Below are 25,238 nucleotides of genomic sequence, written 5' to 3' on the forward strand. Positions count from 1 at the left end.
CAAATTGGAAGTTGCATAGTTCTTCTGCGAAGCATTTCCTTCAGTTAGGAATGATTTAATTATTCCTCACTTCCTCTTCTAGAAATCATTCCTGGATAATGATGTTAGCATACAGCAGATATGTTTCAGTCAAGAAATGGATGCAATTCAGTGCCAGAAGGCTTTTACAGTTAAAACAAAACAAAACAAAAAACCCCCCTTCTATTTAGAAGTAACAGTATAAAAAATGTTGGCTATTAAATTACAATAGTTTGAAATACCAGATCATTTGATGTTACCAGATAATCGGGTGCTTTGTCAGTGCCCTGAAGAACTGGAGGACAACCACAATATTCTTGTGGCCCAGATTCTTACACAAGGGTAACAAAGCACATTTTAAATAATTATTAAATAATGACAAGCTATATTACCTCCAGAGAATTGTTCATCTCTGCAAATTGAATCACTGAAGTCAAAGCACAGTGAAACTAAAATGCTTCCAGTATAAAATGGAGTACCTACTATTGCATCTTACTTTGGACCTTGGAAATTGTAAATTCTGAATGATAGTCAAATATATTTTATGACAAACAGTTTGCCTAATCTAGCTTTTATTATGCAAGCAACAAGTAAAATAATCTGGTATATGAATCAATCATTGACATTGGCTGAATTAAACTGTGAGAATTATTTTCTTTTAAAGCTTATCTGGACAAACAAAGAAAAACAAAGTAATTTGGAATTTAAGGAGTGGACATAACATAGTTTGTGTTTGATAAAAATCACATAATGGAACATAAGGATTTTTTTCTCTGAACATGGGGAAAACAAGAATATGAACATAAATACAAGCCTTCATATCTGATAACCATCTTCTAGTACATAATAGGGAATCATAAAACATTTTCAAAGTTCAAAAAGTACCTGAGATGAAAAAGTGATTTGCTTCAATTCTTACTGGAACAATTGGAGAAAATGCTGCTTTTGGTGCGTAAACATCTTCCATCTCAGGAACAGAATGTCTAACGTTTTCCTTCCTAAAACAAACAGCATCAGCTTTTCTACCAGAAAGCATTTGTTGGGTATCACATACATATTCAACAGCTGAATTAACAAGTTCTATGGAGCTTTTCAGTATTTAATTAGATTTCCAGAACCTTAACTTTAATTTCTGAGTTGTTCCAATTCTTTTCTTGTCAGTTTGACAGAGATAAGACAAAGTTTCTGTATTAAATGCAACACAAAAGCAGTAGAACCTTTACATCATTTTAAAGTTAGCTTTTTCACCTTAGCCTGCCCTGTCTTGGATGTAGGATATTGTGATTTCATAAACAAAGTTCCTTCAACTAATATTTTTAGCACAAATAACCTGTGCAACTTTTAGCACTCTTAAGCTTTCACACTCTGCTTTTCTCCCCTCTGTCCCTACAGGGGAAAAAAAATGTCCTGAGGAACCTAGCTCATGTCTTTTTAAAATGTAACATCTTCATGTCTTTGGGTTTCTAAAATCTGACAGACACGATAACAAAAGTAAAACAGAATGATTGCTCTGGTTACACTGGAAAAAAAAAATCAACACTTTGCATTTAATTCACATCTTTAGGAAAGGTTCAGCGAATAGCAAAATCTTGCAGTATGCTCTGGAAAACAATTCAAGCCAGAACTATCTGAGAAGCTTGCAGCAAACTTAACCTGAAGAAAATGATGATCTGCAGATTATTCAGTTGATCTGCTGGGTCATTCATTCATTATTCAAAAATCCTTAGCTGAGCCTTCATATGAAAAGGCAGGAGACAACCTCTCAACCAGAAAAACAGCGGCTCTGGATGTGTGCATCAGAGCTCCTTGTTTCCTATGAAGCAGAGACTCAGCCAGAGTTCTGCAGGCTTCAAACTGCAAACTTTTTCAAAACCCAAACAACCAAACTTATTTGGCCCAGAGACATGGGATACAAACCAAACATGAATTGATCATATTGCAGCTCAGCTCTTCCCTCTGTCCTATTTACATCAGGAAAAAAAGTTGTACTGTAGCTGGAAAAATTTAAGATATTTCTTGATCTGCCAACTTGCATTTGGCCCTAAAAAACCATTTCAGCTCTTTACACCAATGAGCGCTTTCCCATTATGACCCTCTAGACATCTTACAGATGAAGCTAAGCTAATTTTAAGTCCTGCTAATATCTGCAAGTTGACATTTCTTTTTTGTTAAACATATCAAAAGCAGTCCAGCCCTGCCTTATCTGTTGATTTATAACAGATGTTTTTAAAACTGTCAAAGTGTGACAATGGTTTGTGTCACATTTCAAGCAGATTATAAGCAGACCTTCAGTTCTGCTGGCTAGAGCAGAATTCACTTTTCAGTCCATATATGCTAATTTCCTGGTCAGGCAACCCACAAATAAACAAGCTAGCAATGTGGAAGTTAAGAATTTATTGCTGTATTTTAGGCTTTCCTGTTGCTCCTAGGATTTTTTCCTTCGCAGCACCATGCAAGATAGTAGTTACAACTTGTAATAGATTTCTTTTCTCCAGATATCCCTACAAAATTTTTCATGAACTTATTTGTCCAGATGTTCAAAAATCCTCATTGTATACATTTGATAATGAGTTCTTCTGAAACCCCTGGTTACTTGGCTATTGAGATACTGTTTGCTGTTTGGGAAGAGGGCTTGTTTTTACTCAGGGTATTTAGGGAAGTCACTGTGATTTCTTTATGTGCATAGTCCTCTAGTATTAGTATCAATGTAGCTAATAAGACACTTAGAGGAAGAASAGTTTCAGAAAGATGTAAATCCATATGATCCTGAAAAAAGAGAATAATATATAAGAATGCTATTGCTGCCCATTGAGACTTTACATCTTTATTTTTATTTAAAAATACTTTGTAAGATTTTTTTTTAACTAGAAAAAAATATAATATTGCATATCGCACATTCTTTAGGACTTTAACATACCAATGATCAGTCAACGTTTGAACATTCTGATTTATGAAATATGCTATTAGGAAAAACACTGGCTAGTTCTATAACATAATGTGTTACAGAGATATTACACATGAATAGAATATTTTTAGAAGATAATCAATGCCAAGATTTCAAAGCAGCTTAATAATGTCTCTAGTATCAGATGAGAAACCACCCTCAAAGCTGCTAAGCTGGACTTTGTTAATTATAGTGACTGATTTTAAAACTGGCATATTTTTGTAATTCTTATTTGTTAGCCTAGTACTTTGGATTAACTATGTATTGATGTTTGACTGTGTGCAGTTTCAAAACGGACTCAGAAAGAACGGCTGGAAGCAAACCAAGAACGTACTTGCTCATCCTGCGCGTACAGCTGACCACGTTACTTAGCTCTAGGCAGCCAAGTGCAGGACAGTTAAGACTTCCAGCCATTCCGCTTCGCCTAGATCTAGAGTTACATCTCAGGTGGGGGGACAACTCTTTGGAAAACACTCTGCAACTACAGTATTTCAAAACAACGAGTTACAAATCATGTGAGACTCCTCTGGGAATCATAAAATACATATTCATCTTCCCTTCAACTCTCATTTGATCTGTGCCTCCTCCAATAGTTTGTATAGAGATAACAACAGGTAAGTATTTATGAAGTATTTCTGGTAGCTGTTAACCACTTCCATGTAACTCTCCTATAAGATTTATCACATTGGTGCAGTGAATACATTCTGGGGTGAAGGAGAAATGTTTCTTCAGTTCTCATGCATTCAATCAACAAGCTCAAAGTCAGACAGCTTCTTTAAAAGCAGACTGCATTTCAAACCAGACTGCATTTCAAATCTAGGTTCTCTTGGTATGAAGAACTTGAAATGGGTCTCTCACCAAAAGATTTCCAAATGGAAATGTAATTATACGTTAATTGGAAAAGTCTTTAAATAGTAAAAGGCTCACAAAGAGCAAATCTTTCTACAAATCTCTGGAAAATAGATGGAAAAATGTAAAACTTTGTTCTCCTATGAACCTTCTAATTTAGCACATCAGCAGCTCCTCTCCCTTTCAAAGGAAGAATAGGTCCCTATAGTACTTTCTTAAGTACTTCCTCTATTCTAGTGTAGTACTCAAATAATAATGCTCTCAACTTAATTAGATCATTCCACCATCTAATGAAAATGACTCATTAAATGTTTTTCATCATATCCAACTAATTTATATTTTTCTTAATTTCATCCTACTGTTCTTTTGCTCTACCCGTTGGACAACATAAAATTCTCTCCAGTTACTTGAAATGCACCAAATCATGTATCTGAGTTATTTTTCAGTATTGATGACTGCAATGGTGACCACAAGGTCAACTCAAAGCTCCCTCAATATTCTTGTCTAAGCTGAAAACTTCGTATCGATATCTTTAAATAGCTTATATGCTTTATGTTTCACATAAGACTTTTCTAACATAATCTTGATATGGAAAGAAAAGAACAACAGCACAGAAAACATCAGATAAAATGCTGTATTTGAGTATTTTCCATGCAGTAATTAAACCCTTCTGTGCAAATCTGCCTCAGAGCTTCATCATGAACCAGAACAGTACTAAAAAAACAAAAACAAACAAACAACCCCCCCCCACGTTCTGTTCATTCTGTCCCATCTGAGAAAAAAAGCACAAAATCTGGGACATGATTTAAAATGACAGATTATTAGAGAACCTTCAGCTGATACACAGTACAAGCATTGTATTTAGCCAAATACCAAATTCAGGCACTTTCTGAATACATATCTTTTTTTCTAACCAGAAAAGCCCAGATGTAACATTCTATTACTGAAGATGTTCCAGTGCAGTAGATCAGGTTGACTGGGTTGACTGAGGCATAAAAAGGGAAAACTCACTAACATAAATATGGTGTATACATACAGTAGATTTAAGCCCTACCCTCATCACCGAAAGCTTCACATCATTCACAATACCACCTCTGCACAATACCACCTACAATCACTGGCGTAGCAACCACCATGAGCGGTCCTAAGCCCAACAGTGCCAAATGTAGAAGTGTGATTTATGACAATCCATGATGCTTTTCCCAACCTGAACTGGGGGTGCCGGCAGTTCTTAATAGCTCTTACACAAATGCACAGCTCACTTTATTACTAAACCAATGTCTGCATTACTGTGGCGGTGGAATTGAATTTAGGCAGATTAAGCAAGCCAACCCTTCCCAGAGTCAGCCAGTGACCAGAACAGCTAATGCTAGACAGTGGGACATACCCTTTTAAAACAGCAATGGAGTCTTGCAAGAAACTCAGTGGTTACAATTCATACATGCATATTTCTCCACAGAACTTTGTAGACAAACACCAAACAAAATGCATACACTTCTTGCAGAAGGTATTGTGCACTTACAGAACACAGCATCTGTAACCAAGAGACACAAAACATCTACAGCTATAAAATTAATCAAAGGATTGGCCTTGCTTTTCTAAGATGAACTGTTGATTAGCTGACAAGACTATTCAGGTGGTCTCCTGGAGCACAGTATGCAAGTTATGATTGCAGAAAATCACACTATTTTGATTTGTCCTGATTATTTTTTAAAAATACATTCCTGACAGTTCTACACAGAGACAGCCCTTTTACATAATCCTGGACAGCCAGCTTTTAGCAGTCCTTCAGAGAGCCCAGCATTTTTCTCCATAAAAATTGATCCACAACAGGTTTGCTTTTAGCACTGTGTTAATTCCGGTAAGTATTGTCACTTACTTCCTAGACTCATGCAGAACTCCAGAAGCCAGGCTAAGATAGTATCTCAAACTAGGAGGCCTATTAAACAGTATGAATCAAAAACCTGATCTCTATTGACACTCATGTTAGCAAAGCAGGCTAAAATGTAGCTAAGGACTGCCTCTCACATTAGCACAACTCACCATATTCCTCAATATAACAAACATTTTGTAGCTTGGTTGTGCTTATTTTAGACTCATAGGTAGAGTATGTTGAGTAGAATAAYGGTAGTTAGCTGTTGCAGTGAATGTAGTCTTCATTCTAGTTTAACAATATTCTCAGCAGTTGGGTTCAGCTGAAAGAAAGCCTGCAAGCAACCTAAAATGCATTTTTAATAATATAGCTAGAAGAAACCTTCAGAAATCATCTAGTCTACCCTCCCACTCCTGTATTTTTGAAAATCTCAAAGTTATTGATCAAACAAATACAGAAGGTGCTTGTTTCTTTGGCATAAGGATAATTACAACATTAATCCTTTGCCTATCAACAGGCAAAGTGTGAGTGGGGGGAGAGTCATTCACTAAAGTAGTTATTTCCCTTTGAGGCTGAGAGCAAGTTAGAAAACAATTTACAACTTTAATGGTGCTGTCCCTCCTTGCTTGTTTCTTTGCAGAATACCACGCACTGCAGTCTGCTTGTTTCACCCAACACACATCATACTTGTTAAATCTCATTTTCCCTAGCTTAACTAGGAAATCTTTTGGGAGCTTCAGACTAACAGTCTAAGCCCCATTCAAAGTGAAGCATCAGCAACTAGCAAGCTTTAAAAATGAGATTCTTCTAAATTGGCCTAAAAACAACTCTTCTCTCCCCAAAACACTTGAACAAATTCTCTTTATCAGCGATAATTTTTCAGATACTAAGTTTTCAGTCTCTTGATTCTTAGTTTATTAGTTCTCCAACACTGAGGAGACTTCTTTGGTAAACAAAATACTTCTGAAGTAAACAGAGAGGGACAAAAAGCAAATACTCCAGGAAAAAATATTTTTATTTATGTGTGTGTATACACACACACACATATATAAAATTCTCCTTTTTCTCCTCAAAAGGGGAAAAGATATCTCAAATGGAGAAACACTTTGCTCTCTTTGTAGAGAACTACTGACTTCCATGAGAGAGTTTTCTTGGCTGCAAATTAACTAACTCTCAGGAAAGCTCTGAGGATCAAAGTATGTAAAATGCATTGATCATGGAAAAGCTACTGTGAAGTGGTATTACAGAATTCCTATTACCTACCTTATATCTTTGTCTTTTTGCAAAACTACTAGGTCTTTTTTAACCCCATTTCACAAAGATTTCAACTCAACCTTTTATAAAAGGAGAACTGTAAATAGCCCCTTAGATTAAAACCCTCAACAGCTGAAGGCGGCTGGAAAAGGAGGTAGATATTATCTACCATTCACTACTACAAATTGGGGCTGGAAGGGCTTAATTACCAAGATATACTTAAGAATATACTAAGGGCTGCTATAAAAATTACTCCAATTACAGCAACTCCATAGGAATCGCTCAGCCAGGGAGAGAGGAAACCATCACTTCTATTTCCACACACCTCTCCTGTGCCCTATGCTAATACAGGGCATCAAGAACAAACAGCAGCTCTACCCTATGCAACAATTCCGCTACACTTGGAGAATCTTTTTTTCTCCCAGGCAGCTTAACACATCCTTTTGCATCAGGCAAAAATTTGCTGCTTTTGTTTTTACTCTGAAATCTCAAAATTGAGATACACTGTATAATCTAAACTAATTAACTGATTTAAATCAATGTACTATATTAGAAGGTTCTCAGGCAGAAAGATCTACAATTACACATTTTTAGCATGATTTGGAATTGAATATTGAATTCATGATTTCACATGAATTACTCTCTCTCATGAAATGGGAATTCATGGTTTTCCTTATGATTTCATCTATGACAATGTATTTTTGTTTTATGTCCTTTATGATTTTATCATTACAGATAAATGTACAATTCATGATTAATGTTCAGTGGAATAATTTCTGTAACAGTCAAGAAGTCCTTATGGTTTCAGTACTCCTGTGCTAAGCTTTTTGCAATGGTGCTCAACTGGATATTTGAAGTTCCTTCATATATTGTACCTGAAATCAGAAGAATACAAATTAGAAGAATATAAAACTGCAGTGAATATATGAAGACAGATCAAGTTCTTGTTCTAACAGTCCAATTAGAACACTTACAAATATGAAGATTCAGTGAGCAAGTTTTGGGAGCAGAATTAATATTTACATAAATGCTAATATTTTATTGTCTACAACAATGAAAATCCTTTTCTGCTGGTAAAATTTAACAGCAAGAAATTTTCCTGAAAACCAATTCCTAGATAACCAACAAAAATTAAGTATTTACAAATGATAACAGCAATAAAAGTTAAAGGATAATACTGCYGGAAGTGTCAAGTGATTGGGTCTAGGACTTAGACATGTAAATGAGGAAAATCTTGAAAATAAGACTCCACATAGATACCTTCTTTAGCTGAAAGAGCTGAATTTTCAATTTTTTCAGTGAAACAAGACAAAATGTGCACCTGTCTATTATGTATATCTAATCAAACATTTTAGCTAGGCCTTATACCTAAAGCTTTATCTCCATATATCTGAAGGTTTAAATCAGTGCTGATTACAGGAGAAAAATATCTTTAAATAATAATAAAAAAACAGCCAGTCATTCATGCCCAAACTTGAGTAATACTAATGCTGCAAGAAATATTCAGTAAAAAACTGTCACTCACCTATCTTGCAATCACGATAATATTTTTCAATTGGATAATCTTTTGTGAATCCAACTCCACCCATCCATTCAATACATTTACTAGTTGTCAGTGTTGCAACCTATGAAAAATGAGTTTCACAATTAAAGTACCAGCATTTAACTTCACACAGGTGGTAGTAGATTTTATTCTTCACAGCTATTTAAAACAAAAACAAAATAGTAATTGAAGTAGTAACTAGAAAAAGTGGAATAATGAAGGACTGATATTTTTGTATTTATCTTAGGCAAGTTATTTTAGAACACAAATAATATGCTTATAAATCATATACAAACAAGAATCATTCCCATGTCACTCACCTGCAGACACGCAGAATTCCCTGTTATTGCAGTAGTTCATATTCTACACTAACCATGAAAAAGAGTAGCAGCAGTATTCAAAACAGCAATTGGAATGAGGCAGAAGTGATCCCATACACACCTGGTTTTGAATCATATTAAGACTTGCCTTGTGACCAGAAGAATTGACATGATCACAAGAACAGTCCCATCCAGGCCACTGCCCTAACCACAAAGAGAATTCTGAGAGAATGTAATCTCTGTGAATGAGAAAATACTAATTCACTTTCTCTTTTAATACTGTTTGGTTTTTCAAAATTTTATTTAGRGGCTTGAGCAGTTTATTCTTCAGTGGCCTGCTTTACGTTTCTCACTCTCAGTTCGATACGGAACAAGATAAAAGCACATCCACAGAYCTCACAGCAAAACTTGAATATAAACCCACTCATTCTGTAACAGAAGCAACTTTTAAACAGCAGTGAAATAAATTCACTGAACGAAGAAACTTTTAAGTTACCTCAGCAGCATAGTATTTGGCCATGCTTGCCTCCTTTATGAATGGCCTTCCTGTTTCTGCAAGCCGAGCCGCATTGTAGGTCAACAACCTTGCAGCTTCCAATTGCGTGGCCACGTGAGCTATCTGATGTTGCATCCCCTGTAATAAGCAGGCCACAAGTCAGACAGAACTAATGCCTAGCATTTAATTGGAATTTCTAGCAAGAGTCATTGCTTTCAAAGGAACACACCTATACTCTAAAATAACATAAAGTTCCAGATGGACTAGTAAATCCATATGCCTCTGCATCTATATCATAGCTGGGGAAAAACTGAGCCAAAGTCCTTTTTAGGAACTGCACTCTCATGTTCTCCTTCCCTCTTCTTGTATTCAGGAGTATTGCGGAACTTCTTGCCTGACTGGCTAGATAAGAGGGTGCAACATGAACCTAATTGCCCTCATGAACATCAAGGAAAACTTCAGCCAAATTGGTTTGTTTATTTTGCAGCTATCTATTGAGAACATTCTTATGTTAAGAAGTCTAGTTCCCTGATGAAGCTTAATAGAAAAAGACTCAAGAAAAAGCTCCCCTTGAAGAAAGGGGGAACTAGCAAGGTGACAACTATTTCTTCCCTGGTCCCATAACCATGAGAGAAGAGTTAGGAGTGGCACAGAAGTATAGAGGACATGACTGATGAATGGGCTCACAGGGAAGGAAAGAGGTGATGGAGCTCACCTCTGAATGGTAGGTATTATAGAAGAATAGGTTTATTTAAAAAGACCCAAACATTAAGATGACTGAAAATGAACATTTAGAGGTCTAACTTGCTCCTAAATACAATGAAATTTTTCATCCTACTAGAATTCACCCAACATTAACACTGCTCCCTAAAATTTGCAAAAATATATACACAGGTCAAAATAACAAAATTATTAGGCAATTATAAATTCCATTTCCCATTCAAAAGACGCAGTTCCAATCATTTCCTAGTTATCTGTGGATGCTTCCTAAAATTTGTATAAATTATGAGTAGTACTAATGTTCCTTCTCTTCAGCCAAGATGTAGGTTTCTTTTAACGAGAAAATTACTACAGTAATTACAATTATACATCTTCCTTATTAAACTATACATCATTTTTGCAACAAAGTCTTTTTCATTTTAAGATACAGATATTATCATGAAAACTAAATGTCTTTGTATAACACAGGAAATCTAATAATTCAGTTTTCCTCATCTTTTTATATTTTCTGGTATCTCCAGAAAAATGCCTTCCCCTACCTCATGAAAAGAGTATAAAAACTGAAACACATTCAACACACAGATTAAAAACAAAAGCAAAAGCAGGCCCATGTGTATTATTTTCAAACACAATTAATATATTATCAAGCAAAAGACTTGCATTAATTATGTTCTGAAGTTTTAAATGCTTTATATAGTACTTGCAGAAACCCACAGCACTGAATTTATATATTTTACATGACCAATAAATGTTGATCTGAAATTTTTTTTTGAACAATTCACAAATATCGAAAAGTAGAGACATGCCGTAAGATGGAGCACAAATTAAGCAAATCAGATTACTCATTGTACTGATTTCATACTGTGATAACTACTATTCTCTCACAGAAAACTTTCCATATATTCACCGACAAATACCTGAAAATCAAATATGCTTTTCCCAAACTGGACTCTCTCCTTTGTATATGGAATCGTATGGTCAAAACACCCCTGTGCCAATCCTAACATCTGTAGGAAACAAAGAACACATTCAGCAAAAAGTTAGTTATTTGAATGCACCCAATGGAGATAACAGTCGTTCTTCCGGTCAGAGAGTTTGCCTTTTTAAAAAGCCTTGTATTCAGGAGAAAAGTTAAGTTTTCTGCCTACCTAGAGATTACTAAAAAATACATAAAGCCAAAATATAATAAAAATTCTGTACAGAATCTCAGAGTTCTAACAATTACTAGATTTACTGAGGTAGGTCATAACCAAAATAATTGTCTGAGGACTGAAGCCTCTCCCATACTCCTGAAAGAAACCCTGTTATTAAAGGCAAGATATTTGTAAAAACACTGTCCATCTTTGAGAAAAAGTTATTGGTCAAATGTCATTTCTCAAGTATTAAATGTTTCTGGGAAAATTCCTAATTACTCTACACAGAAAAATGACTAAACTGAATACTATAGATCTACGTTACATTATTAAAAGACAGATAATTTGAAGGATTATTCAAAATTATTTTCACATTAAAAATATTTTCTCTTTTTATAGAAGACACCAGGCTGTCAGAATCAGTAATTTATTTCAGAAGTTAGAGAATCAGTATAGTGAAAGGAGATGTAGCATTAGCTCAAGCATTTTCTGGAAAAAAACCACCTTGACAGAACAATTTTAGAAGACCCATCGTCCTTCCGCACACTTTCTTCACTCTAAGGAAGACAGCAAAACGCGGCTGTTTATGAGGAACTGGAAGAACACAACAGTGAATTTTGCGCATGGCATCAACAGTAACTAAGAAGAAAACTGAATCTTCCTTAGTTGAGCTGGATCAAAGTCATTGACCAAGGAATAAAAAACTAGCTGTTGCAGTACTAGTACTCTGAACTCTGAGTCTCTGAACATGCTGTCTCAAGTATGCAACGTTAACAGAATTCATCTTTCCTAATACTCAGATCTTGAATGTCATAAGTAAAAAGCCATAATTTTTTTTTAATATCACTCCATAATCCACTATTAATGCTAACAAGAATTAATGCTTGCCTCAGGATGACTATATAATTATTTGAAAAGATCTTGGTTTTGTCTGTAAATATTTAAGTGCAATATATACTAATCTTGGAGGACATCACCTGGGAAAAATACATGCTAACATTTATAAAGAAACTAACTTACGTCTACCTAGTTCCTGATTTGTCAGCATAAACAAGCATTATGAAATCTGTGAAGCATGCTAGAAGTTTTACAACTTTGAAAATACCAAATTTTGAGAAGCATGTTCCATTCCAAAGACGACAGTAAAGAAAGGATGCTGCCTTTCATATAGCTTGGAATATAACACTGGTAGCAAATAAAATCAACTGATTTCATAACTACCTATCCATTTGGAGGCATTCTTTCTATCTAGTTTCTTCCTAAGAGAAACAAAAATAGAAAATTACATCAAGGTAAACATAAAACAAGGAAAGAACAAAAGGGAAATGAATGACATGAACTAAAAGAACAAGACAGTAAATAGTAAAATTGGAATCTCAAAACTTTTCCAAGTCATGACAGGATATGAGAGTGACAGTCTGCTATGTCATCAAGCAGCTTACATCAATTTACTTTTAACGATGTCCAATAGTATACAGTGTTTTTTTGTTTTGTTTTTTTTTTTATAGACTGACATTTTAAGCTGAAAGTCAATGGCCCCAAGGAGATAAAAGTGTGACTTTGACTGGACTCAGACACAGCTACTCCCTAATGATTTAAGGTTCTAGGAAAAAAAAACATGAAAGAAAGGAAAACAAATACATGGAAAATGAACATAAGAAAATAATATAGTACACTGCTAATTAGCTGTACTATCAGATTTGTTGCCTTCCTTCAGAAGGCACACGTAGAGATGAACTAAGTATATCAGCTTCGGCATCTCTAACATGACATACAGCTACTTTGCACTAGAACTACCTGAAACCGTTTTCAGAGATGCAATTATATTTTTAAGATGTTCATTATCTTTTAAACTATTACTCCTGCAAAACTAAGTTCAATACTACAGGGCTTTAGAACTGCTATTCTTGTTCGTTCAAGCACATTTCTCTTCATCTGAAGGTGCCAACAAAAGTAGTAACTAAAATATAACAACTACCTGACCTTAACTTTTAATTAGGTTATAAGTGTAACTTGGAGTAATTAGAGTAAAATACAGACCATGTATTTTACTGCCAGAGTATCTAGATTATTTATATCTCTGGGAACAATGGGGCCCATGGCTCCAGTTTTAAATGCCATATCAGACAAAGTTTAATCATAGATAATCTTTAAAAAGGATGGAAAAACCAATCCATTTAGCAGCATAGCATACTGCTGTGTGGAAAGCCTAAACTTCACGATGACCTGTTACTCCTGGGCTGTCTGCAGGCTCGGGAAAAAGATAAGGGAGAATAGTAGCACAGACAGATTACGCCCATTATAGCACATCATCATCCACAACAAAATAAAAATAAAGAGGAGACATTTACTCACTGCATTTACTTTTAGAGGTAAATTGAAAATATGAAAATTTGCCATAAACTATTTTATCACATGGCTGAATCCAGCTTCCTGAAACCAACTGCAGTTTGAGATCCAAACGTAGTTTACACCAAAATACAGCATTTTTAAATAACTCAAAGGTCTGTAAATACTTTTTCCAAAGATGCCATAATGTACAATTTTCAAACACAACAATGAACTAGAAAACTTTTGGTATAAAAATTCATATTTATTTTGTGACTTTAAAATAATTTATTGGGTATAAGATCACATTTGACAATCCCACATAATTATGGTTAGAAGCATTACTATGCTTCTCAGTACGTTATATTTTCCAAAGAGTTAGTTTCCTAGATCATAATGGAAGATAAGAACGTTGATATACTTCAGTAGCAATAGTTAACCAAAGACAAATAATTGCCATTTAATGTTTCTTAAATCTACTGCTCATGTCACTGAAAGAACTTTGCTATTTACAGTTGTTTCAGTACTTTGCCATAACTTAGAAACAGGAATAGTGACATCTAGTGGCAATATAATTTTTCATGAAGTATTTTCTAAATATCTACTCTTAGCAAACACTTTCAATACTTTGTAGGTTTCAGCCCAAATTCAAAATCATAGAATGATTGCATTTAGTATTAAACAATGTTACCCACCTGTGCAGCAATACCTATTCTGCCGCCGTTTAGCATTCCAATCGCATACTTATAGCCTTGTCCAACCTGTCCCAGGACATTGGTCTCAGGAACCTACAGAATAAAACCACTTGGTTATTCCTATTCTATTCAGCTTTGCAACTGCTAGCAGGTTTCACAGATGAATCACATGTTCCTCATAAGTGAAGGCATAAAATATAAAACAGGCATTTAATTGCTTAAAAGATCAGGACCTTCCCCAATATGCATGATTATAAACTGATGATTGAGAAAACTGTTCAGAATTAAATCACAGGTCAAAAACTATATCAAAATTTAAGAAATCCAATCCCTCTCAGGTCTTTTGTGAAAGAATGAGGAGGAAAGTCAAGTAAAAGCAAATAATCAGCATGTCTACAGGAAAAAATTAATAAAATCAGGCATTTACTTAACATTCTTTTCTTACATATGGTTATATTCAAATTATGCACAAATTATGTTTCAACAGCTAAACAACTTACCATACCTTAACATTTTCAAATGTTACTGGGCAGGTAGAGGATGCTCTAATTCCAAGCTTATTCTCCTTCTTTCCTATCTGTAGTCCTTCTGTGTTGCGATCAACTATGAAGCATGTAATTCCCCTGTATCCCTAAGATGAATTAAAAAAATAATCAGGAGCTTTTTAAAAACAATATCACCAAATGGGGTCCAAATAGCTCATTCCAATGCTGAAATTTACACTTGCTTAATATTACATTACTAAATAAAGCACTGGCACCATCATCTGTTCCCTCTATGTGGACCAACTATGGCTTAACAAAGGCCAAAGTATACCATTCTATACTTAAAAAAAAAAAAGAGAGAGAAAAATACAATCAGAATAACCTTAAAAGTTCTCGTGACAAGACTAGGGACTTGCACCATGAAAAAAGACAGCACCTGTCTTCTACAGTGCCTCTCTATACAGGAAGTCACTGGGAAAGGGAGTCAGAGCTGCGCACTGAAGCTCCTGCTTGCTGTGGGAACATGTCCCAGTTAAGCAAAGGCCTGCAAGGACACAGAGGACATCTTTAACATGGCCGGCTGAATAACGGCTCTGCCCCCACCTGTCACGTGATTCTGTGGGATGCAAGATTTTACTTCAGCCCRATTACTTCAGCTATGCTTCTCACAGAAGCCTGCAAATAGCATACACTTCCTTTTAAGTTTGTCCAAACTATGAGTGCTCCCTACTGAGACCAACATCACTGGGAACTGCGTTTGACTATTCAGAGGGCGATATACTAATAAATATTATAAAAGATCTAAGTGGACACCAGAATTAAAGGACACATTCTCCATGTGCTTCTGGTCTGTAGAAGATGACTACTAGTGTATTTTTACTTYAGAGAGGTAGTGCGGAAAATATTTAATAAAGCACTCTGAAGCTATTATGATACAAAAAAGCTCAGAGTTAATAATTTGATATTCAGTTCATGATTTAGACAGGACACAAAAAGCATGTGACAACAGGTAGATTGTATAGCTAGTCTAAATTCTGGCACCTTCTAAGTACAGGCTTAAAATATTCACACCTCTGAAGTCTTTTAAAGTAGATTCTTGTAGTACAGTACAGTGATTCTCAAACTATTCAGGCTGACCTCATGGCTGTCTCTTTCTCTTTTTCCCTCCATTTTATTGTTACTCCCAATTCTGTCTCCTTTTCTCACTCATCCACATTTCTCAGCAATCCCTGCCCCCAAAACACAGTGTCCCTTAACACAAGGCCCATGAGACAAACAGATGCAAAGTGTTCCTGGCCATGGTCCCATCTCCTCCTGTCCCTAGCACAGCAGCTCCTCTCGTTAAGAGGGTGACACAGAGGCAGGAAAAGTGCTGTGATTCTTGTAGAAGGGTTGTCTCTTATTAAAGGTGAGTCTGTTGTTTCTTCTGCACATCTCACCTTAATGACAAACCATCTCACCAACTGGCAGCTGCTAGTGCAGAGGGTATATTTCAATATACAATTCCACAGTGGTCTGTTCTCTCATTTATATCGATGTCAACTGTTATTTAATCTTCAAGCAACATTGACTTTTAATCTGCTTCTTGAATATTTAAATGCAAAAGCAAATTTATAATTTTAAGGTAACATATTATACATTTTTGTAAAATGTTATATTAAACAATTCCAGATGAGGCAACAATCAGTAGTTGATGAATATAGAAACTGTATTATCAAATCTATTTTCAGTTTATGTAGTACTCAAATCACCCATCAGCTTTTACACAAATTCAGAAAGAAAGTGACAGGATGCCTCCTTTCATTAGTTAAGACTTCAAATTTTAAAAATAAATATCTTCAAGTTAAACTTTTAAGAAAGAGATACTGGAAGAAGTTTAAAAAAATAAAAGATTTTAAACAATTTAGTTTTGTATTTGATTATTGCTCTTCTGTTTTGGTATAGTGCATTTTAAAGTCTGCAGTTCACTTTTTTGAATCTTTACTACCTATATCCAAGTTGGTATGTGACAAAACATGAAACATGCATGTTCAGCTTTGTATTTTGTTACCTGAGCATGCTTTACTGTTACACATTTGTTAATTTTTCATTGCATGCAGCTTAAGTTCTAGTTCACCTTCTAATAACAGTAATTTGCCAGTTAAGTCAGAAATGTCAGAAAGACTTAGACTGTCTGTTCTTTGGTGACTCAGGATAATACCAATGCTGCTGTGCTCTTCACCATGCAATTGTCACTTTTATTTTTCTTGTGGGAGAAATTTATTAAACTGTGCAGCAGGTTCTCCCCTTTAAAAATATTTCTCAACAAAATGTTGTTTTCAGCTAGGAAAAGGTGCAAAGAATATTAACCTTTAACACCAGACTATATAAATCCAGTAATACATTATCAGCTGTCACTGAAAATACAACTATTCCTTAGGAAATTACCAAAGCAGGATCTGTATTCGCCATTACAAAGAAAACTCCTGCATATTCTGCAAGGCTAATCCACATCTTTGAGCCGTTGATGATATAGTAGTCTCCTTTCTTTTCAGCCCGAGTCTTCAAAGAGAATGCATCGCTCCCAGATCCAGCCTCCGAAAGACAGAAACTGCCTATCTACCAATTGAAGAGAAAAATTAATTTTACTTGTTATTGTATATATTGGCACATGTAACAAGCTTTGAAAGGAAAATATTTATGGAACAAGCACAAGCCTGTTAAATTCAAATATTTTAACTTATACTAAGTTACAGGTGTGGAGATTAAGAAAATAAACACTGTGTAATCACAAGCATCTTAAAATCAACTGCTTTAAAGTTGTTTTCCAGAGTAAATTAAATTTCAATGAAACTAATAAGTGTCTTTCCACTTTTTACCTCTCAGCTACTAATGACGAGGACATATCTATATCACCACAGTTTTCAGCTCTAAAAAGAGTTTCAAAGTTCATGTATGAAGGTATTTCCTAACGCTGCAGTTGACCATTTAATTAATGGAAAAGACACTAACATTACATAACTATTTAAAACTATATTATAATTTACTAAAGTTAGACTTTAACTCACCATATCTTTAGCCGCTCTGGGCAAGTAAGTCCTCTTTTGTTCTTCTGTTCCATATACGGTAAACAACTTATTGGTTAGTGTATTTTGGAGCTCACATAGAAGAGCTACAGCTGGATCAACTTTGGCCAGTTCTTCCACTACCAATATGGTTGAAAAAAATGAAGCTCCAGTTCCTCCATATTCTTCCCCAAGCTCAATACTCATCAGCTAAAAGAGTGCAAATACAGCAATTTTTCTTGTTAGTTCTCGTCAACACCTTCTTAGCCCAAGCTGATACTAAAGACAAGAGATTAAGACAAAACACAAAATATAACTATTTCCAGACCCTTGCCTAAAAGACCTATTTTCCTTCAATACCCGTAAAAGAGTAACAAACTAACAATTCCTCACAGAAGTTGTTAGTTAATTAATGCAAGAAAAAAATTAACATACACAGTAAATAGGCCAGTCACCACCCTAACCTGATTACATTTTCTGTAACAATTGCAATGTCTAACTGCAGTGGAACAATTGAAATAAGTCTTATATTTAGAATTTTCATTGCATAAAATGACATTCTAAACACAAACGTTAGGTTTGGTAGCAGAAAAGACTAATATTTAATTCCAATTTATTCCAGGAATGATCAATAGGTTGTCTGCAGTAACTGGCTGCCCAGTTAGCACATAAAGGACTCCTGGTACCCTTTTCCAGCAACATTGTTATCAGTCATGCCAGTTCTAGAATTCTGTACAATCATGCTTATCTAAGAAAAAAAGAGGAAAAGATAGAGAACTCAAAAATAAGATGACATATGTGGTACAGGCACAGAAGAGATGGACAGAATATTATAGTAAAAGAGAGAATAATAATGCAGTAGAAAAGAGAGAAGGTTACCCTGCTGCTGATAATTCCACAATTTTTAATGACTCATCAGTTCATTTGAATCACATACCTCAATCTTTTCATCTGAAAAAACCTGAAAAGTGCACAGCTATAAATCTATATTAATAATGACATTTTCTGACTAAAAGATTAAGTAAAAGTGTGCAGACCCCTTGTTCAAACAATCCCTTTATTACAGATTCTTCCATTTTTGAATTCTCATCCATTTTTTGCACCAAAGGTGCAACTCGTTCCTGAGCAAATTTTTTCACTGTAATGAAGAGAAGAAAAGAAAGAGTGTAAGTATTCTAAAACTCCACTTGAGGATCAATATAACAGCAATACAGTATTTCTGACAGGCTAGGCATATAATTCCCTGAGTCTCCCAGACAACCACTTTGAAGGGCAAAAAGTTGCTCAAGTAAAACAGTGTATTGTGCCACAAGGCTCATTTATCAAAGTGTTTTCTGAACTCAGTCAGAAAACTCTGAACTGAAACAACAAATACTGCTTATAGATTCAGAAATTCCAAAAGCATTTCAGCTACACTTTTATGTGACATTAGCTGACCAAAAAAATATATACCTCTTATTCTGTTAGCTGTATCTTTTTTCTTTATAAATTTAACCTGTGTTTAGCAAAGATGGTCTCGGGCTTTAATGCATGTTATTCTGAGTGTACAAAATTCTGTAAATACGATCGATTTTGTTTAGCCCGAGCCTTTTATGAGCTCTTTCCCAGATATTCAGGCCCTCGCTTTCCCCTTTTGCTTTCAAGATTCTTTCTGAAGTACTGTCTTCGCATAGGCCTGACTACATTGCAAACTCTCTGATCACATCTGTCGCTATACTGGGTGTACTTTAGCTGCTCCAGTTGGTTTTCAAAGATTTCAATGTAGCTGAACCAAACATTTTGGAATGGACATGAGTCAATGCCATGAAACATCACTTCTGCATTAATAATGGTTTTAAGAAGTTAATACTAATTTATGCAGAGTAAACTGCACTATGGCTTGGAATACAGAAAAAGAACCAAAAAAGAATATTGCATTCTTCTCTTATGAATGAAAGCAGTTTTCAAATTAAACACAATCACACACAACAATCTCAATATTTAGCCAGAAGTAAATAATAATAATAATAATAATAAAAAAAGCTAAAATTTCCCATAGACATTTCTGAATTTTAACCACACAGAGAATAGGTACCCATATTTTTCAGCATTGTCTCCTCTTCAGTGAATGTTTGAAGTGGAGCACAGACAACTCCGTCACTGGCTAGATTTGGCATAAGTCCTGATTTGGAAGATATGAAGACACATGGAGAAGCCTTCCAAGAAGCCAAGTATGCTGGCATATTTCTTTTCAGCTGTTGACAAGAAATACAGAACATTAGAACAGTTAACAGAAAACAGAATTTTCATTGTTCTAATATCTGCAGACAGACAGCAATAAACACTTTTACCTGCTGTTTTTATTTGGTAGCTGAATAGGAAATACAACTACAGCTGATTACTTTCAATGTCTCTAACCTGAACGGTTTTGAGAACATGCAACCCCCCCCCACACACACACCAAAAGAAAATACCCCTTAACTACTCTTCTTTTACTTGACATCTATTAACCCCAAACAATTGCTTTCTAGAAGTTTGTTAACACTTACAATGTTATTCTACAAGAGACTCACAAACATTAATAGTTTCTCAGTCAATTCTAATATTTAGGGCAAATAAACACTCCTGATAATATTTTGTTTTACAGATGATTTTGAAAATCTGCTGCGATATTCTTATTAGCAAGAGTATATTTTGGCAAAATTAATCTCTTTATTAACAAGTATGATAAAAGTAAATGTAAACTAGACATACAGGTGCTTTTACCTTTACAGAAGACCAGTCAACTTTAAAAATAGATTTATTTTTCGGGCCAACGACTCATTTTTAAAGCAATCTGATTGCACTTCTGTTGGATTATTAGTCTTTTGCTGTGAAATGGCATAACTTTAATATCACTGAAGATTTTTCATCCAAACTCAGCACTTTGATAATTTTCAGAGTAAGTACACATTTCATAAACCAAGCCCTGGCACCTGAATGTTTCTATATAGTTAATTTAAATCCTATAGTTATCTATACAGTAATTTAAGTTCTGTAGTTAGTATGCTGACAGTACTATGTAACTAATAATTAATGTATCTTATTTCATTGATTTATTAAAAAAAGTACAGGAAGGAACTGAAATTGAGCAAAGTATATTTAAATTCAGCAGCCTCTCCCCATTCATGCACAACATACCACAATCTCAAATCATATCAAGAAGCAGAGATTACCTAGTCAAGACAGCAGAGGTGCTACAGAGTGATTTACTATATGGGGAATGGTGTTAAGCATATGTGGCAAAAACTGACAAGTCACAACAATTAACAGAACAGACGGTGGCTTTTGGAAGCAAGTTACATGTGGTGGTTGTCGGGTGGGTGGAAACATACAGATAACATGATAGATAATTGGTTTAGTATCTTGGGAAACTATAAATTACTTAATGTTCAAAGACTTTTTAAGTAGGTAACAGCATGCTTTGGAAAGCAACAAAACCTTGGTTTGAAATTTAATTAATTTTCTAACCATAGAATAATTTCTTAGGGTTTTAAAAAAGTTAGTGTAACAAAAACAATATTGTTCCACAAGTAACAAGCTTACAGTAGCTAATCTGCTACAAAGCTTATTCCTGAAAAACCATATTCAGAAAAGAAGTATAGATCTAGTGACTGTGATCTCAAAAGAGGCAAGAGAGAAAGATGTCTCTGCTCCCATAGCTCCCCAAACCCAACTTACTATGTGGCTCACTTCTAAAGACCAGATCTTTGCTACAGATTTCTGTCCCTATTGCTATGCCAGTCCAAAGTGCAGAGATACTCAGTTCCCACCAAGACAACTGCTGACAGAAATCCCTAACAGACACAGTTGTGCCACAGAAGTAATGTATATGTGAGCACATTCCTGACAAAATACATTTTTACTAGCATGCACTCAACCCCACAGCAGACTGACCGACTGCACTGTAAGCAGACTGCTATTTAGCTCACAGAATGCAGTACACTTTGGCAAAGTACATTGTGATAGTATTCCTCAAAAAATGGCAGGAACTTTGGGGTCAAGAACTCAAAATTCCTTTGATCCTTCTAATAATTCACTCTCTTTCATGTTGGCTTTCAATACCTGTCATCTCACTGGCTAAAAAAATGATGTAAAACGGACCTACGGACTCCTCTTATCTTAGAGGCAAGATGCCCAAGTCTATTCTAGTAAGGAAACTCCAAAATCTTTAGCATAACCAGTCATGGATGACCAAAAAAAAAAAGAAGTTGTTACATAGAAAACAAATATTCCTGCAAACATTCAAAGTTCATTTCTATTCAACACTCCTGGACACATAAAACAAATACTGACTAGTGGGGCTGGGTTCAAGAATACAAACTTTGGGTGATCAGCAGCAGCTGCAACGCTTTAAATAAAGACTAAATTACTGCAATCACCATAGGTCTTCTGCACCGAAAACAAATATGAGTTGCTTTAACAGAGGAAAAAAAATCCAGGTAACTGTGTTCTGCAAGCTGTCAGTCAGGAACGGATTGCACGTAGAACATCTGAAGTAGGAACAGTTAACACCCAGATGTGCAAAACTGGTAAAAATATTCACCTGCACAAGCTTGTATTCTTGGCAAGGTCTGAGAGGCAAAAATGTAAGTACATATATATATGTACACACACACACTTAATACAATGAGCTTCCTGAACAGTTACACAACTACAAATCATACATACTTTGTGCTGCTTCTACTTTATTTCAAGTGCAAAGAAAAGAGCACTTTTCTTTCATGCTGACATAATCCATGATGAATCGCAGAGTATTTCATCAGTACTAACAAAGAACTGTCAGGAAAAATGCACAATACCTTTTTAAGAATACACAACTTTTTTGAAGCTGCAAGAATGGTACACTGTAGGCAACAAGTCAGTACCATTAAGACAACAACTGGCAACACTCTGGACATCATCTCTACTTTCTTGTGATGGCACTTGACATTTGGCTGTAGAATTATCAAGCAAGCAGGTGAAAACACCACTATAAATGCATACAGAGCACTCTGTCCAGTCCAAAGTAGAAAGTACAGATTTTTTGACCAGATATTCCTGTTTGTATTGCTAACCGTTTTGTCTTATTTGCATGCAGAGAAAACAGGAGAGAGTAGAAAGTTCTGATTTTGGACAGTCAGATGAAGGAAGCCGTGTAAGCCCTATATGACTCAAGGAGGCCTGAAAATCACTTTACTGGCGTGTGAGAATCAAACATTATTAAATTAATTGTACAACTGCAAAAAGCTGTATAAAGCTTTGCTATGCATTTAGATGAACACATTCTATTAATCTGATAAAATCATGGGAATTGCTCATCCATTTTGTCCTACAAATTATTGCACAAACTAAAGCTTTTTGAGCAGTAACAAATGTAGGTTGTAAATGTTTTCAGACAAAGTAAAACTGAAGTGCAAAATAACTCAACCTAATATGTACACTCTAAACAAATCCCAATTTTCTAGTAAGACTGAGTTAAAGGAAATCTAAGGTATGCAATGCTGAAAACATTGCAGAGATGTCTCCTACCCGTTCTTCAACAAACATTTCCTCCTTTCGTTTTGTGGCCCTAATTCAAACCATTTAGTCGCTCAAATAACACATCTTCCCCTTCTCATTTTTTCTCAAAGATTCTGAGATTACTCCACAGCTTATTAGCAAACAAGAGATGGAGACTGCTAAACTTAATCGTTACTAGACAAGAAAAAGACAACTAAGAAAAATATAAAGATTTTTCTCATATGCTTTCCTTGAGGTACAAAGCAGGACAGACTTGATTACTGACATGCTCAGTGAGGCCAAGCATAACAAGCACACGCAGCCACATCAGCTGAGGTGGCCTGCCAAATGCCTGGTTAGCAAGTAGAGGCACTGCGCAGTAAATAATTCAGTGCTTGTTACAGGTGATGGTGATTATAGGAGGCCTGCTGCTGGCAACAATGCTGAAGGCTTTGAGAAAGTCAGCACTCAAGGCAGCTGTCCCTTGAGTTCATTTCCACCCTCCCCCCCCCCCGCAGCAGAATCCACCTCCAGCTTGTCACCCCTCTCAATAAGCTTTCATTTGTAGGCACTTCCACCGTACCTCACTTGAGTGTGGCAGAACCAAGGCAGTCCTAAGCATATGTATGCAGACACGGTTCAACAAACACTTGTTTGATATCTTACTGAGATTGTTCTAGAGGACAAAAGGAACATTCATAACAAGGCTACCCTGAAACATCTTAAAAACAGTAAGACGACTCCACGGCCAGCTGAGTGTATTTCACTCCTGAGTAACAGCATAACACAAAAGCTATTTGACTTCAACATTTAGATTCAAAACCCATACATCGTTTACATTTTGATTCTTAGAAGTCATGTAGTATTACAAACTTTCAGATATTTATTTCAAGTGCCTATACATATAGGCTACTCAAACGCTTGGATATTGCTTCGCTGTTTTTTTCTTTTTCTACAGGTAAGGCAATGATTTACAATGCTAGAAAATTCAGACTGCCTGCCCTGCTAAAAGCTTGTATTTGAAAATTGGTTTCTGGGTTGCTGATAACATTGATTTTTTTTTTTCATTGTTTAACCATGAATTCTGTTAAAAGCCTCAAACCTTTTGGCTTCCTTCTGCATGTTTTACAATTTAAAATGAGATTTTAATGGTGACAGACTTGGTAGTAGCACTAAGAAATAAATAAAAAAGGTTGCAGCATCTGTTTTCCTAAGCTCACTTTCCCTTCCTCAGTGATTTTCATCCCTATACTTGTCCTAGATTTAGCTAGCTTCCAAATAGCTCCTACTCTCAGCAAAGCCTGGGGTCAGTTTTCCTTATTTCAGGTGTCATAACACATCCACAGTCATTCGTGAGAAGGTCCCTGGCTAGCACCTCTTCTCATTCTGCACAGCAAAAGCAGGTGTGTGGCACAGACCAAGATTTTCAGCTGTTTCCTTTGTTTTTCAATTATGAAAAACCCTGCTGTGCCACAAGTCTTTTGTCTATTTAGATAGAGAAGATATTTCTGGCTGCAGTTTCTTGGCTATAATTGTGCTCCCCCCCCCGCCCCAGGCAAGCCAGTCCAGGGCTCTTCCAGTTACAAGCTGTTGCATAAGACTTGGAAGAACTTTTCTTAGAAGTTACCTAGTACCACATCTCCATTAAAAAAAAGGGGGGGGGCAGAAGAGCAGCAAGAGTGGGAAAAGAGTATTTCCAAACCCGCCTCCGGCCGTGGGGAACCGCGTCTGAACCGGCCAAGCAGCCGGGGCCCCCGCGGGTCTGGCCCGTCCACCGCAGCAAGCGGCCGCGGGCACGCACGGCCCGAGCGACAGCGGCCTCAGGGCACAGGCGCGGCGGGTGCCCGGCGGCCCCCTCCCGCCTTCGGCTCCCCAGGGGCAGGGGCACGGCCGCCGGCCCCAGCATGACCCCGGCACGCACGGCCCCGGCCCGGCAGGCGGCGGAGGAGCCAGGCGCCACGGAGGGGAGCCGGGGGAGGGAAGCCACCCCCTGCCCCCGCCGCCCCGCTCGACCTTCGCGCCGCTCCTCAGCCAGGC

The 25,238-nt window shown here is 36.2% G+C and overlaps 1 protein-coding gene across 3 annotated transcripts; it reads right to left on the reverse strand.

Moving 5' to 3' along the window:
• Nucleotides 1-2,826: 2,826 nt before the first annotated feature.
• ACADSB (acyl-CoA dehydrogenase short/branched chain) lies at nt 2,827-25,232 on the reverse strand. Of its 3 annotated transcripts, none has more exons than XM_026065636.1 (11): nt 25,215-25,232; nt 19,777-19,936; nt 18,740-18,840; nt 17,706-17,912; nt 17,086-17,256; nt 14,679-14,804; nt 14,174-14,266; nt 10,935-11,024; nt 9,298-9,435; nt 8,464-8,563; nt 2,827-7,813 (listed from the first exon to the last, which is right to left on the reverse strand). In XM_026065636.1, exons 2-11 carry the CDS (start codon nt 19,922-19,924, stop codon nt 7,743-7,745), a joined length of 1,245 nt encoding a protein of 414 aa, XP_025921421.1. In that variant the 5' UTR covers nt 19,925-19,936; nt 25,215-25,232; the 3' UTR covers nt 2,827-7,742. The 3 variants fall into 3 exon arrangements, with proteins under 3 accessions (XP_025921421.1, XP_025921420.1, XP_025921422.1); XM_026065635.1 differs by lacking the exon at nt 25,215-25,232 and adding an exon at nt 23,785-24,774; XM_026065637.1 differs by lacking the exons at nt 19,777-19,936; nt 25,215-25,232 and having other exon boundaries at nt 18,640-18,833.
• Between the last annotated feature and the right edge of the window lie 6 nt (nt 25,233-25,238).

This window comes from Apteryx rowi, unplaced genomic scaffold (genome assembly GCF_003343035.1).
Source record: "Apteryx rowi isolate R43461 unplaced genomic scaffold, aptRow1 scaffold_23, whole genome shotgun sequence".
In the NCBI taxonomy this organism is placed as follows: Eukaryota; Metazoa; Chordata; class Aves; order Apterygiformes; family Apterygidae; genus Apteryx; species Apteryx rowi.